This window comes from Siphateles boraxobius, unplaced genomic scaffold, assembly GCF_051911475.1.
Source record: "Siphateles boraxobius isolate OS27281-9 unplaced genomic scaffold, OSU_SipBor_1 18, whole genome shotgun sequence".
NCBI lineage: Eukaryota > Metazoa > Chordata > Actinopteri > Cypriniformes > Leuciscidae > Siphateles > Siphateles boraxobius.
In genome coordinates, this window is record NW_027508788.1 from 4,321,230 (window position 1) to 4,334,477 (window position 13,248).

At 39.4% G+C, this 13,248-nt stretch overlaps 1 protein-coding gene across 1 annotated transcript in view; it reads right to left on the minus strand.

Moving 5' to 3' along the window:
- Positions 1 to 9,063: 9,063 nt before the first annotated feature.
- The window catches only part of nnt (nicotinamide nucleotide transhydrogenase), a 44,118-nt gene continuing 39,933 nt past the window's right edge, over positions 9,064 to 13,248 (minus strand). Inside the window, exons 20-22 of the mRNA XM_077232936.1 lie at positions 12,591 to 12,709; positions 12,381 to 12,496; positions 9,064 to 10,569 (exon numbers count right to left, since the gene is read on the minus strand). Of these exons, the coding sequence (XP_077089051.1) occupies positions 10,429 to 10,569; positions 12,381 to 12,496; positions 12,591 to 12,709 (376 nt within the window). The 3' untranslated portion in view covers positions 9,064 to 10,428. The remainder of the gene's footprint in view (positions 10,570 to 12,380; positions 12,497 to 12,590; positions 12,710 to 13,248) is intronic.

A 13,248-nucleotide genomic window follows, 5' to 3' on the forward strand; every position in this document is an offset into this window, starting at 1 on the left:
TTGGTGCTGGTATTTCTGCTCATGTTACACATATTTGTTTCAGCGATTAATCAAACAGAAATTTTAGATCAGTACCGGCTTCCAAGACACTGACACAATTAGCGAGTGAATCAGGTTGTTTAAGTAATAGCCTCATTTGGGGGTTACTTATACATTAAACAGATCACATTAATCAGTCATTCTGTGTTTAGCTACTTACGACTGACAACATTAGGTCACAAACCCTTTAACCGCTGTATTTCTTACGTGAAATTAGAGTTTGTTTAGTAATCTGCTGTACTGTAAAAAAAAAAGAAGAAAAGAAATGGGCGGATTAGAAACAAAACGTGGCAAGTGGCAAACATAAATCTTCAGTGTTTTTGGCCATTTGATTTGACTCAGTGCCTATAAATACGAATTCCAAACTGTATAATCTGTCAGTCGGTCTGATTTAGGTAAGATCATGGACAGATCGCTTTTTGTATAAAATGCATGATGTTTTTAGCGATTTGTGATGTTGGAATGGATCCTTGCTCCCCGCAGTCTCCTCCCACAGCACAGCTGAGGAATATCTAACACTGTCTCCAGCCGTCAGGAATGCCGACCCTCTCGGGTTATGACCCGTAATTAATTGTTTTGAGGGTCTGGCTCCATGTTCTTGGCGTTTGGAGTTGCAGTATGGGAAGGGTATAGCATTCTCTCAAATATCTAAATTAGAGAGATCTAATCGAAATTGGGAGAATCCCCCTCCAGCCTTGAAACCGGTCGATAACTTAACGAGACGTCTAGCTATGACACGCAAACATCTGACATGCTTTTCAAGTGAATGTAAAACACACAGTCTGATGGACAGCCCAGGCTCATGAGTGATAAAGCACAGGCCAGGGGTTTTGGAGTTGTGTTTTTCTATTTATTTTCAAAGGTGGGCAGCCAAGACAAATGTTCAAAATGCAATTCAATCTTAAAAATTCAAGGGAGCTTTTGGTTGGACCATCCGAAGCAAACCATAGAAGCACCGGGCCAAAATGTAAATCACACTGACAAATGTACAGTGAGTCATCGTTTCTCAGCACATAGTTAGCGAAGGTTTTGATTGGCAAACGCATAATTGTAGTCATTTAAATGTTTCCTACTAACAGAAGGTTGAGAAGTTGGCTCTCTGATTAAGTTTCTCTAAATGAAGATGGATGCATTACATCCATGTACACATATTCTCCTCTTAGATTAGCACTCAAATTGCATAATTCTATTTTCGAATCATATTTTAGCCCCGCGTCCGACTTATATGCTGTTATTGCATGACTTTCAACAGAAACTGTCTGATTAGCTCTTGTGTTGTGGTTACAATCAGCCATTTGCAACAGAGTATCGTAAACAAACAAATTAGACCTATTATGATTCCCATTGGCGTGCATATGTGTTGTGTATATGTGTGTCTATGTTAATCCAGTCTTGGATGAGGTGGAGATCCCATTCCTTTGTGCTGTGTTCATGAACCAAGCCTTGCATGCTCAGGGAGGGACCCAGAATCCTACACTCCTCTTCTCATGGCACGAAAGCCTATTGTCTGTCCCCCACCTCTGAAAGAGGCAGACAGATAACCTCCCCGCACACAAAAGACATGCGCGATGAGGGCAACACAAGCCCGCCATGATTCCAAGCTTGCCTCTGGGCTGCCTTAGCCACCCGCGAACACAAAGGCGGCTCAGCTGTGATAAAAGCGTTCAGAAGTGTTGTTTTGGTTTTGTTTTTTGGCGGCCACCCTTACTGATTCATCCTTGACCCTTGACTCACCAAAAAACATCCCTTTCAATTAAAATCGACACAAATGGATCCAATCACTCACTATAGTGGCCGTTTCAGAGAATACCATCAGTGCAAATTCCTCTAGTGGTGTTGCACCATGACCCGCATAAGGGACTGAGTTCTTTCATTGCCTGTGAACAAAACATAGACGGAGAATGATGTTTTCCTTTTCATGCCCTGGCTCTGAAACCCCATCCCTCTTTTCTGGTGTCAGTCATTCTTTTGTGTCGGCCAGCGGTGGCTCACTTTGACATGGCGGAGGTTATCCTCTTGATACCCGATTCCAAAGAGAGTCTGCTCACTCAGCTATTTGTTCTCCCGTCACCTTTACTCCAGTGTGTATGATAGCCAGGCTCAGTGACCCCCATCCACCTGCCTGTTGGAAAAATCAAGGTTAAGCTGGTTGCTGCTGGTTCAACATGATTACTACCTGGTCAAATTTTGGTCATTAACTGGCTCAAGCTTCTCATTAGCTTTTCCACAATTTGATCATATGCTGGTCAAACTTGACCAACAGTAAGTAACTTTGCAACTACATGTCAACTAATTAGAGTAGCACTCTCATTAGAGAATTAGTAGACTGTTAAGGTGGCACGGTGACTCAGTGGGTAGCACTGTCACCTCACAGCAAGGTCTCTAGTTCGAGGCCCGGCTGGGCCAACGGTCCTTTCTGTGTGGAGTCTGCATGTTCTCCCTATTTCAGTGTGGGTTTCCTCTGGGTGCTCACCCCACCAATAAAAATTTCTTTTTTAAATGCAGTATTGTAATGGGGAAAGACCTGGTAACCTACCCTGGTAAAATAATTGCCAAGAAAATTCATGGTCAGTCTCTCGCCTATGATGACTGGAATGGTTAATGAGAGAGTAGACTGTTAGGTTAGGGAAATGTGTTAGGGTTCCGATTACTTTGGGGCAAAGTTACTTATGGTTAGTAGAATGTCTAGGTGGACCATCAAAATAAAGCATTACCTAAGTTTGTACTAACTGGTCATTAACTGGTCCAATCTGGTTATTAACTTGTCCAGTCTGGTTATTAGCTAGATCAAACTGGTCATTACCTTGTTCAGTAAGATCTTTAGGCATTTCATAATGGTCAACTTTTTCAGTTTGGTCATTACCTGGTTTAAGCTGGACCAAACTGGTCATTAACATGTTCATTCTGGTCCTTAGCTGGTTATGGCTGGTCATTATCTGGTACCAATTATTAACTGGTTCAGTTTGGTCATTAGCTGTTTAAAAATGGTTATCCATTTGTTCAATTTGGTCACTAGCATTTCTAAAATGGTTCAATTTGGTCATTAGCTGGTCAAGCTGATTTTGCAACATGGTGGCTGTTTTACTAGCAAATAACTCGCTTGCACCACTTTTACACATTCGGACCATCTAATAACTATCTTGGACCAACTAATAACCAGCTTAGACCAGCTAATGATCACCTTTGACCACTTAAAAGTCAGCTAATGGTCAGTTTAGACCAATTCATAACCAGTGTAAACCACTTAAAATCAGTTTGGAGCATCTAATGGCTACCTTGGACTCACAGGCGTAACTATGGGTAAGTAGGGTACACGGTTGCTTACGGGCCCAGACCAATCAGGGGCCCGTGTGACTGGAAGATATTGATTGACAGCCGGGGCCCCTTTTCGCATTTTACTATTTTTAGTCTGATCGCATTTTACTTTATCGCAAATTTTTTTGAATAAATAATGACAGCAACATATTTTACTGATCACTGAATACATGTGTGAAACGAACAATGATGGATTTTGGTGTAATTTGTTTCAAACTGGGACTGGGGAATCCCCGGGTCGGTAAGTGAACATGCGTATCTCACAGAGGAAAGCCCGGAAAATGCAGCTATAATGTAAGTGAGCATCTTTTTTTATGTATTTGGACCTAGGCCTATGTGTGTGTAGTCATAGCAGTGAGTAACAATATGTTATGGTGCGCCGTCACCAGCAGTGTTTTTTCATGTGTTTTGGTGCGGGTGCGCCGTCACCATCCGTGTTTTTTCATGTTATGGTGCGCATTCATCAGTGTTTTTGGGTTTTTTTTTGTGGTGCGCGTAGGCTACTCCTGATTTTGTCAGTCATCTCATCTCTTATATGCTGTGTCTCTATGATCGTATCCTGTCCTATTAATGGTAGCCTTCTCGTGGACATTGCGTCATCACGTGCTGTAGTAAGGGGCCCGCCTTGATAATTCTGCACAAGGGCCCGGTGTTGGCTCGTTACGCCACTGCCTTGGACTAACCAATAACCAGCCTGGAGCCCTTTAAAACCAACTTGGACCAGCTAGAAACCAGCTGTTCCAAAAGACAGCTACAAGTTTAAGCTAGATTTCCCAGATGTTAGAAGTAAAAACAAGAAAGAGTATATATTTGTTGTTTGTGTTCAAAGCTCTCACCAACAACAAGACAGAATGAGAATCACGTCATCTGTTCCACTTTATTCTTCAAATCCACCGTCTCACACAGACATACCTGAAGAACAGACACAAAGGGTGCTCCCCAGGCCTCCCAGATAGAGGATACCTCTGGCAGATAAATCCTCTGGGATTTCGACTCCATTCCAAGGCTTCTTTTCAAGCATTTCTTAAGGGATTCTCACGGAAATCTTCTGAACTCGGCAGATAAGAGGCACCTCTCCTGACAATCCAAAGTGGCTGCCATGTCACAGAATGAGATAAGGACAGTGGAGATGTTGCTGAGGGACAGTGTTGAGTGATGGCATTGACTGGTATGGCATAAACACTTCACAACTCTTTAAACCACAAGACCAGCATTTCGACTGATTTTCACAATGAAAATCACATTGTCAAAGAATGTCAATTATAATTCATCTCTCACAATGTGCAACTAGCAAACATTCAAGAATGTCAAAATTGATATAACAACAAAAATTTAGGATGTTACCTATTGAGTTTCTCTGGAGACTACTAATAAAAAAAATATTACCTATTAAAAGGTAATAAAATTAAATGTATCAACATCTAAATCCAACCTAAACAGGACAAGGGCATGATGGAATTTTAACAGGATTTTTAAGACACTGTTACACTAAAGCCATTCTCTACAAGCTGTGAAGAAACACTCAGTTTATCTTGACCACATCTGGAGCAAGATGCTATCACAATACTAATGCCATGACATTCCTACAATTCACTATTGTTATTTCTGTTCATTTAGTCTTTAAGGCAACAAATCAAGCTTGCCAATTCCTGAAAAGATCCATTAATCCTTAATACACTTTTCGTATGAGTTGTTTTACGGAGTCTGGAGCTGGTTCAAACAGCTGTGTGGTTAGCTACGGCCCGTGTAAAACACCCTGGCCAGCGTCGATCAACTCCTCACTACTGTACAGATCCAACAATACAGGCCTGTATGTAAGGAAACAAACAATGTACTGAGAAAAACGAAGCAGCTTATGTTTCCTCACATCTCAGCCACATTTCAAAGAAGCCTTTAAATGCTGGGATGTAAAGTTGTCTTCATGAATTACCCTATTTGTTTCCCTCATGATGTACATTAGCTTCTTGACTTCAACAAAAAACAGAGTTTAACTATTGTCGAAAGACATGGATGTGTGGGTTCGTTCCGTCAACACAGACATTGTTGGATTGCATCATTGACAGTGTATCTGCCGCATAAGGTAAGATATTCAAAGTCCTTCGCCTTAGTCCAATTAGATTTTGAAGTCAAATATGGATCTACAAGGCTTCTCATGTACACAGTTTAAGTAACATTCGTGGCTGATGTTTGATTGAAGACACTGTAGGAAGTCTATTTCTCTGGAAATGTGACTTAAGGAGGTGCTTAAGAATTTCTTAATGATCTACAATCTTCATTAGTACCTTTACTTGCAGTTATAATTTTGCCATCAAGAAACATCCATAATGGTCTACTTTAACCATGACTCCATTCAAGACACATCACTACAGTATCAGGGCAAGAAAAACTAAGAAGTAACTTGTTATAAAGGCAATTTAAAATAATAATAATAATGCCGCAATCTGACCTTGTTACTAATAGAGCAAAAGCATGTAAAGAGGTAAAAGACACTGTCAATGAAAAAGTCATCTGAGGAGAAAAAGTTACAGCTCAGAAACAGCACTGCCTACTGGTGAAGACTCAAAATAACCACTTGCCTGTTCTCACAAAAGTGAGATCGTAAATTTAGTGACACTATCAAGCTATTCTTCAGAACAAAAACAATGCACGCTTTTATGGTAATGTGGCATAGATGTGTCTGAGGTTTGTGTGAAGGTCAGTCAGGGTTTCTCTCTGCACCAACATCAAAATGTGGTTCCACGTTTAGAACAACTCTAACCATATTGGTGTAAATATTTTGTCCCCATGGCTAATACTGCACAAACACTTTCAAGTCTAAGTCCATTTCCAGCCTTGACATTATAGTCCTGATCTAAACTTTACAAACAACAAAACACTTCAGCTGTGAACATCCGGCTATCTGTTTTTTTAAAAGAAATTGATACTTTTATTCAGCAAGGAAGCATAAATTGATCGAAAGCTACTAGCAAAGACTATATAATATATATATATATATATATATATATATATATATATATATATATATATATATATATAAATAAATAAACTATTTTAAAAAATGCTGTTCTTTTGAACTTCCTATTTATAAAAAATAATCACGGTTTCTGCAATAATGTTGATTAGAATGTTTCTTGACCACCAAATCAGCATATTAGAATAATTTCTGAAGGATCATGTGACACTTAAGACTGGAGAATTTATACTGAAAATTCAGCTTTGCCATAAATTTACATTTTAAAATAGTGATTTTATTTTTGAATTTCACAATATTACCGTTTTTTTGTTTCTTCATAAAAAAATCTAAAATCATTTATATTTGGTTTGCCCCCTTTTCAAGCTGCAAGCTTGCCCTGTTCATGAACTCAAATTTGTATAAAACCTAATGCTCATGTGGTCCAGAATTATTTTAATGATCCAATTAAAGAGCATCTTGAGCTTCATTGGAAGAAAGAAATTCTGACCTTTTGTTTAAAGGAATTCACTTAAACAACGAAACAATTTTGCTCATTTGATTAGTGACCTAGAAATAGTGCAGAATCTTCAATATTTCATATTTTACATTTTAGTTTAAAAATGTTCAAAATCCTAAACCTCAAAATACATTTAGACCCCCAGATTTTCAACAGCCTGTGGCATGAAACTCAACAGCACCACTGAAGTGGGTTAGTTCAAAGAGACTGTCCTTATAGCACCTTTGCACTTGTTATCTTTAGCTTATATACATACAGTATGGGACACGTACAACGCGTTTACATCAAGAAAACAGTCTACAATTAAATGACGATCTGCTATCAGACAACATACACTCATAGTAACATGTAATATCCTCTCCACTTCTAATATACAAACTCACATACACCCTATTGCTGATAACAGTGCTGCCAAATCCATGTGCGCTGTTTACTAAAAGCTCCCTCTGTACAGCAGGCCAGAACTCCTCTGCAAAACCTCAAAGAATAATAAAAAATAAAGCTCTACATCTTTGACATTAACCGCTCAATTTTAACCTAAGCTTCACATTCAGGGAATTTAGACAATAAAAGTATCTTAAAAGGACACTTGAACTGTTTGTGTTTCTTAAATGTCAGGCCTAATAGCCAGGATATGGTACGACGAGGGTTGTACCTTGTCAACATTTATCTTTATTTTAAGAGTGATATGGCTTGGATGAATGCTTTTAAGAGCATCTGCGCAGCAGCTTAGAAGAGGACTTTGGAGATTCTGTTTGTGCACAGTTATCCCCTGTGTTTTAAATCAGAGTAATGTTCAGCCGGTCGAATGATGAAAGGGATTTGCATTCGCTGCATCTGGTGCTCTGTATACTTAAACTGTTAAAGCTGAACAGGTGGAACAGGTGGGCACGTTTCAGGACATATAGAGAGATGATCAACTGTTAGACATCCCTTTTATCTGCAGTCACAGCTTCCTTTGGGGATTAAGATAAGATGCCACCATACAAAGTAATAGATTGTGTGCAGGCATGAAACTTTTTAGTAGTGCTTGCCAAGACAAGCGTCACTAGCTACTGCTCATATTTTAGTCTAAAGTTTGGAAGTTATCACCCCATATATGAACAATACCCTAAATTATGTGGAATGTTGAGAAGAGATGTGCTTTTAACTTCACAGCTAAATTAAAATCCCATAGACTTATATTGAATTTGATTAGTATTGATATTTTGTTTTTAATTCTGCAATGATTTGTCAATTTTTGGGGGGCTCTACAAAAACTATATGCATGTGAATCCAGTGAATGCCAAATGTAAGTAAATGGAGCGCAGAGTCTAGTGTGCTCAGTAATCTGACGGAACTGGATCCGAATCGAACTGGAATAGAGATGTAGGTTCATGGAAAGGAGCATCAGTGATGATCTCCAGGAATGTAGATTGAGTAACAGAGTCCATCAGAAAAAAAAAAAAAAAAAAGCCACATCCTTTGACATCACTGAGACAAACCACACAGTAATTTTCACATTTGCGGTTAAGGAACACAGCGTGCCTAGCTAGCTCCAATCATATTTCATCTGGTGTTGTTCAGCACTTTCAGCACTGGAGATATCTTGTAGGGCAATGAAACAGTCATGAAGGCCCATTTAAACTGCTTTCAGAAAGTTACAGAGACATCAGGTCATTTCTCTGCAAAACCTATTAGTGTGGCCACAAACATCTACAAGAGCCTCCAGGACATTGGAAGGGCTGGAATTAAGAGAGATAAAGCACATAAAATGCTAAAACTGATAGATGGAAAAGACATGAAGAACCACAATAAAAAAATAATTAACTAGTAATGGCTGGAATGTGTTTTGCCCATGTCACAAATGTCCCATACCTTGACTCAAAATAGATAAATAAAAGCTTGTTTGAAACTCTTTAAAGCACTTTCCCAAAAATACCTCACCTCTTAAGAGAGATTGGGAGAAGGTGCATGGAGATTACCATCATGTCTGAGTGCCATTTGTTGCAAAGGTGAAAGAACCCACATGGAATTGATATCAGAGCAACCATCTCAACCCTTAATTCTAGACATAAACGGGAGGAAAAAACTCAGGTAACCATGAAACTGACAATGGGTAATCACTGTCACTTGTGCGCAGATATTCACTCATCAGAAGATGCAAGTGGCTTCTTCAACAGCCCAATCTAGGCATTGTGGTGCCCGCAACATTGAAGGCATGCAATATAGAGAAATGAATGATTGTTCGTGCCATCGGTTCTCTTATCAGGATGTTTATTAAGAGGGATGTTCTGTGATACAGTGAAGAGAGAAAAAACATTTCACAGTATGACATTATTTCCTCACCATGGCACAATGAAACATCTGAAGACCATCCTCCCTCCCATGTATTGCATCAAAGCAGATTTATCAAAGCATGAAGTGGGAGGGAATGCTAAACTCTGTATTAACCCAAATGATGTTTGATAAATAATTCCTTTCCCTTGGAGCAATTGATTCCCTTACTTTTCACATATTCAAACATTCCTGAATCAGATGATATTCAGCATCTAAGCTGCAGCTTTCTTGCAAAGAATGATGTACCTTCCTACATCGAGGAACAAACTACGTGCCCAATGCAGCCCAGCTAGAGGTGAACATAAGCGGAGGAGTGTGAGATCGGGGAGGTGAGGGATTGTTTTGGTCGAGTTGAAACTGTGGAGAGGTAGGGTCGTTGTAATGGTCTGGTTCCTGTATCTCATGGGATCTATTCCATTAAATCCCAGTGGGTAAATTACAGTACATCTGTTCAAATCCCTGTCAAATACTGCAGAGGATTACTGCTGGGAACAAATTTGCGAGGACAACAGGGCAGATATACAGTAACTACTCATACTAACTTTCACCACTACAGTGACATTTACTTGAATTAAGAGTGGTTGGGGAATACATATCATCTTATGGATGAGCCATAGGTGTTTGGGATTCTGTGCGTAAATCTTTAGTGATATTAGCTAGGACTTTACTTCATCTCAGCAGCGATCCTTCAAAGATTTGTACGGGGAAATGGTCCTCTATGCTGCATCTAAAAAGGTTGATTGTTTGCTTGGAACACCACCATATACCACAAGCTGGTCACTTAATGCACATGGTAAGTTCATAAGATATAAACAATTAAACAAGAAAAAGGGGGAAAAAGCATATATTTTGGGCTTTCAAACAAATTAGTGTATGCCAACACATATGCATGTATGTAACATGTATGCTAACACTAACACCCTGTTTCTAAAAACTGATTGCTATGCTATATAAAAATTGAACTATAATACATACAAAACCAGATGAGAACTGGTTGGCTTTATTTATTAATGCTAATTAATGTGATGCTGTAATGCTTTTTCCCCTTTAAACTATTTAAATCGGGGACCAAAAAAAGACATTTAATGAAAAGAAAAATAAACTAAGTTCTGTAAATACAGAATAAACTACATATCTACAGTTTAATAATGAAAATGGACAAAGAGTGTAATTAAGAGCCTGATTCTATTAGTGCTAATTTATATCTAAGGGTATATTGGGTTTGTTCGATCTCATCTCTGTGACTCATCTGGTGCAAAGCAAGGTCTGATCTTCTCTTTTCTCTCTAGCCCTCACGGACCTTGGCAGACAGAGCATCACAAGTCTTCTTGGCATCTCCCAAAAGCATGGATGTGTTTGGTTTGTAGAAGATAGGGTTGTCCACAGCGGCATAGCCAACTCCCAGAGATCTTTTCATCACGATGATCTAGAGGGATGAAAACAGAGGTTGATGCATTTTGTCTTATTGGGGAACAAAGAATGGTACTTTATGGAACAAGATAGAAATTTCACATTAAATAAAATCCTGTATGTTGCCTTTAAGATTATCAATGGCATTTTCCTTTGAGTTGAGGAAAATGCCAATCCGTTTCAACATTATATCTGTAAAAATATTGGATGCACCTGCACATGAAGTTGCAGGGAGAATGGCTTTAGGATTTGTACAAGAGGGCGCAAAAAGAGCCCAAGCTTCCAACATGTAATGGCTATTTAAGTATCTGCCATTTACAAAATTAAGAGTCATTAGTGTCTCAAACACCAGTTTTTAGGCTGAGCCGTTTCTGGGAAAATCGTAGAGAGCAGTGCTTTGATTGGGAGCATCTGTTTGGGAAGGAGGAACACTTGGTAATTGAATAAGTAAAACCAGAGAGGAGAGCCCTTGCCGCTGGTCTAGCTTTAGTGTTATTCAATACACAAAGATATTTGGAACGAATTGACCCTCATCTTGAGACCTCAAAATCAGCAGGAGGATCCTTGTAATATCATAATCTGTCCCTCAAAAGCCCTGCAGATGTTCGATGCGAGGCAGGTGATCGGGATGGCGTTCAAACAAACCCAACCGCTCTTCTCAAAGAGTCATGTGACCACTTTACCCAGGCTCAGCATCCCCCAGGACAGGACAACATCCTTTTGTTAAATTATTCATAGGGCAGCTGGTTTCATTTGGGAATGAGGTTACACATGAAGGTCTCTAACAAGGCTGGGAGCAATCAGCAGGGGTGGATGTTGCACGAGATTGAGTATAACAAAACCAACGTAGACAATCGAATATGAATCAAACTTCATATTCTGCTGTGCTATTGTGTCAATCAAGAGCGTCACTAGGTTCTAAGTTGGTCGAGTGCTCTTGTTGAGGCTACACATCCAAGTTGCTACAAATAAGGAAGGTTTTAGTTCAAAGCTCTAGTGTTTGTAAATTCCATAAGGAATTATGGAACAGGTTAACAAGCTACACGCAATTACTCGTGGGAGAAGATCTATATATTTACACATTTGCAAACGTCAAGCCCCAGTACTCCAAATGATTTCCCCAGAGAAGGTCTGGCTACAATAGGCTTGTCATGTGGTGAGGCACACCAGCCCAGCATTTTAGGGAAAGTATTAGTCGGATGCTCTGAAATGTCATCATTCCAGAAAGAGCGAGTCAGCGCTAATGAAAGCAGCGTGAAGCTGTCTTGCTGAAGATACACCTGGACTGTAGCGTGGTTACAGTGGGAACCAGCTGTGGGGATGGGATGGAGATTTTCATATCGCTCTGGGTGGAAAAATGAGGGATGGTCTGATGAGGCTCCCTTTATTTGAGCAAATGCAGTAAAAACAGTAATATTGTGAAGTATTCTAATTTAAAATAGTTTTTAAATGTTATTTATTCCTGTGATGACAAAGCTGACTTTTCAACAGCCATTACTCCAGTCACATGATCCTTTCGAAAACATTCAAAAATTCTGATTTGGTGATCAAGAAACATTTCTAATTATTATCCGTGTTGAACCCAGTTGTGCCATTTATTCTTTGGATTCTTTGATAAATTGAACAGCATTTATTTGAAATTATTTAACATTATAAATGGTATTACTGTCACTTTTGAACAATTCAATGCACCCTTGCTGAATAAAAGTATTACCCCAAGCTTTTTAACGGTAGTGTATATCGTGTGAAATCAGCAAAGAAGTGCTTTCATAAGACAATAATTATATTTAAAGCTTGTCAGATTTGAACAACTAATAATATGCTCACCTGCTTGGACTTCCAGACCTCCAAAACAGGCATGCCAGCAATGATCGAGTTGGGGTCCTCCTGGGCTGCTGAGTTAACCGTGTCATTGGCTCCAATTACCAAAACCAGATCAGTTTCTGAAAAATAGATAATGAAAATGAAGATGAATTTTACAGCCACCCCCCCCCCCCCCCCCAAAAGGACAAAAAACACCAAAAATGGATATCATACCAGGGAAGTCTTCATTGATTTCGTCCATCTCCAGCACAATATCATATGGCACACCAGCTTCAGCCAGCAGTACGTTCAGTTGGCCCGGCATACGACCAGCCACAGGGTGGATTCCAAACCTGAACACACAACAAACTCACAATATAGATCACGTGACCTCTTGGATCTCCTGATACACATAAGGCATCCAAATTAAGCACTTTCTGGCAGTGCAGGTCAGGATGACTTTTCATACACCATGAGCAGGAGTCTTTGAACAGTTAAGTAGACGTACTTTGGGGTCAGGCTGTTTGCAAGAGGTTAACAGAGAAGGAAATAAGCAGTGGCTGAGGGTATCTTTTTAATGCCAGGTAGTAAAGTGCATGAGCACAGGGGAAATGGCTTGAGGAAGATGAGTGGACCCTCAGGCCACGTAAGCAGCTTTACAACTTCACTGTAAAAACAGATCACAACCAACAGGCTTAGGAGAGAGACAGGAAGTGATGTTCCTGCATTTGTTCCTTCTTTTTTAACTGATGTAAATTTGAGTTCCATTTCTATTTGATGTTTACACTACAGTTACATATGCTTTTAAACCAAAAAGAAACCAATACTACTATTTTAAAGTTTAACTGTAACAAAGCCAAGTTACCTAAACTTTTTTATATATATAAATAAC